At 52.0% G+C, this 2,865-nt stretch overlaps 1 protein-coding gene across 1 annotated transcript; it reads left to right on the forward strand.

Moving 5' to 3' along the window:
- Positions 1-66: 66 nt before the first annotated feature.
- GAPDH (glyceraldehyde-3-phosphate dehydrogenase) lies at positions 67-2,865 on the forward strand (the record flags this gene model as incomplete). The annotated part of the gene is made up of 10 exons (XM_009082933.1): positions 67-244; positions 388-494; positions 578-668; positions 840-955; positions 1,067-1,148; positions 1,282-1,433; positions 1,543-1,621; positions 1,892-1,975; positions 2,117-2,214; positions 2,565-2,865. Coding segments are annotated over 10 exons (1,057 nt in total), but the record flags the coding sequence as incomplete, so codon positions are not given.

The following is a 2,865-nucleotide window of genomic DNA, read 5'->3' on the forward strand; positions in this document are numbered from 1 at the left end:
TTGGACGGGCGGCAGAGCTCCCTCCTGCCCCGCGGGGCAGGGAGCAGCGGATGATCCCGAGGGAAGGCTGCCAAGGGCTGCTTGCCGTGTGCGGCCCTGCGGGTTCCCTGTTGCACCTCCTCACCCTTGTCGTTTTCTCTCCAGATTTGGCCGTATCGGCCGCCTGGTCACCCGGGCTGCCGTCCTCTCTGGCAAAGTCCAAGTGGTTGCCATCAACGATCCTTTCATTGATCTGAACTACATGGTGAGTTGCCTTGCAGTGCCCCCTCTGGGCCCTTCCGAGAAGGACTTCTCTGGCACTGTTCTAGTAGCTTCCCAGGAAACCCGGGTGTTAGGGGAGGATGGCAGCCGGGGTGCCTAACTTGCCCTTCCTTCTTTCTTTGCTAGGTTTACATGTTCAAATATGACTCTACTCATGGTCACTTCCGGGGTACTGTCAAGGCTGAGAATGGGAAACTGGTGATTAATGGGAATGCTATCACCATCTTCCAGGAGTAAGTATCTCTCCTCCTTCCCCCTCTGGAGGATGAAAGCAAGTGTCTTGGAGACCAGCTCTTACAGTTTTGTTTCTCCTCAGGCGTGACCCCAGCAACATCAAGTGGGCAGATGCTGGTGCTGAATATGTGGTGGAATCCACTGGTGTCTTCACCACCATGGATAAGGCTGGGGTAAGTATGGTACAGTGACACACGGGAGAAAGAAGGGATATTGCTGCTTCTGTCTGTGGGGCACATCACCACGTACAGAGCTGCTCAAGATGGCACTGTGAGGGAGAAGAGGCTGTCTAAAGAAGCAAGATTGGAGGGATCCAGAGTTATCTAATCTGTCTCTCTCTCTAGGCTCACCTGAAGGGTGGCGCCAAGCGTGTTATCATCTCTGCCCCCTCAGCTGATGCTCCCATGTTTGTGATGGGTGTCAACCATGAGAAGTATGACAAGTCTCTGAAAATTGTCAGGTAATGAGAGATAAAGATGCTTTCTGGACTGGGGCTCTCACCAGCTGTGTGGGCTCTTATCTCACCTCTGTGATGTGTTGCGTTTGGCTGATGTGTCTTTTTCTACCCCAGCAATGCTTCTTGCACTACTAACTGTCTGGCGCCCTTGGCCAAGGTCATCCATGACAACTTTGGCATCGTGGAGGGTCTTATGGTAGGTCTGCAGCTTGGTGCTGAGGAGGGTGCACTACCCACAGATCCCCTTATATGAGAGGGAAAGCATATCTGCTCCCTGGGATGCTTTTTCTGGCAAGTATTGTGTTCTTACTCCTGTGCTCTTTTCTTAGACCACTGTCCATGCTATCACAGCCACACAGAAGACAGTGGATGGACCTTCTGGGAAGCTGTGGAGGGATGGTAGAGGTGCTGCTCAGAACATTATTCCAGCATCTACTGGAGCTGCTAAGGCTGTGGGGAAAGTCATTCCTGAGCTCAATGGGTGAGTGCTGTCCCTTTGTGGGTGTCAGGAGGCAGAGCATTCCTTGCAGAACAGAGTGCTGGCAGAGGGGTGCCAGATGCCATTCCCTGCTGACTCACTTACCTTACAGGAAACTTACTGGAATGGCTTTCCGTGTGCCAACCCCTAATGTCTCTGTTGTGGACCTGACCTGCCGTCTCGAAAAACCAGTAAGTGTTACGGACTAGACCCTAACAGACTCTAGTTGCACCTCTGCTTTCTATAAACTCCCATCTTGCACCTGGAATTGCCCTCTCTGCATTCATCTTGCTTGAAGATCCTGATCTTTGTGAAAATAACATCTGCTCTAAGCTGATACTGCCATGTGCCTCTCTTCCCTCCCCTGCTCACAGCAGACATTTTGTGTGAGTTGAGATCTGACCATCTTACAAGCTTAGTGTGAGTTGAGATCTGACCATCTTACATGTCTCTCTCCTCAGGCCAAGTACGATGACATTAAGAGGGTAGTGAAGGCTGCTGCTGATGGGCCCCTGAAGGGCATCCTGGCATACACAGAGGACCAGGTAAGGAACTCCTGCTCTCTTTGTCTATGGTTATTGGCACTTGCCTCATTTCTCTGGCAGCAGTTTTGCTGGGATATCCTGGTCCAGGCACTTGTGTTTCAGGCTGTGGGTAACGATCTGCATTAATTTGTTCTGTTTCAGGTTGTCTCCTGTGACTTCAATGGTGACAGCCATTCCTCCACCTTTGATGCGGGTGCTGGCATTGCACTGAATGACCATTTCGTGAAGCTGGTTTCCTGGTAGGTGCAGCCCTGGGAGTAGTGGGGGCTGGCACAGACGAGTTACAGACTTGGTCCTGTGGATCACTGCTGGCTGGCAATGCCAGGGCATATGCAGATCCCTGCTGAGTAGGGTGGTTCCAGCTTGTAACAGTCTCAGCGGAGTAAGATTGCTTCTTACCTGAAATGACTATAGCCTTCTCCTTCCCCTCCTTGGAGGGCGGATGGGATTCCTACTGCTTTCTTTACTGGAAGTGGATGGGGGAAGCTGCCCGGTTCAGTTGTGTGAGATGGGGCAGAGGAGCAGGAAGAAGGGAGGAAGGGATGCAAGAAATGGGTCAGGCCTGACTGCACTTGTTTTCTGTCCACAGGTATGATAACGAGTATGGATACAGCAACCGTGTTGTGGACTTGATGGTCCACATGGCATCCAAGGAGTGAGCCAAGCACACAGCCCCCCTGCTGCCTAGGAAAGCAGGACTCTCCTTCATTGGAGCCCCTGCCCTTATTCACCACCGCTTAGCTCTGCATCCTGCAGTGAGAGGCCAGTTCTGTTCCCTTGTCTCCCCCACTCCTCCAACTTCTCCCCGAGCCTGGGGGAGGTGGAGAGGCTGATAGAAACTGATCTGTTTGTGTACCACCTTACATCAATAAAAGTGATCACCATCTGAA

This window comes from Acanthisitta chloris, unplaced genomic scaffold (genome assembly GCF_000695815.1).
Source record: "Acanthisitta chloris isolate BGI_N310 unplaced genomic scaffold, ASM69581v1 scaffold10079, whole genome shotgun sequence".
NCBI lineage: Eukaryota > Metazoa > Chordata > Aves > Passeriformes > Acanthisittidae > Acanthisitta > Acanthisitta chloris.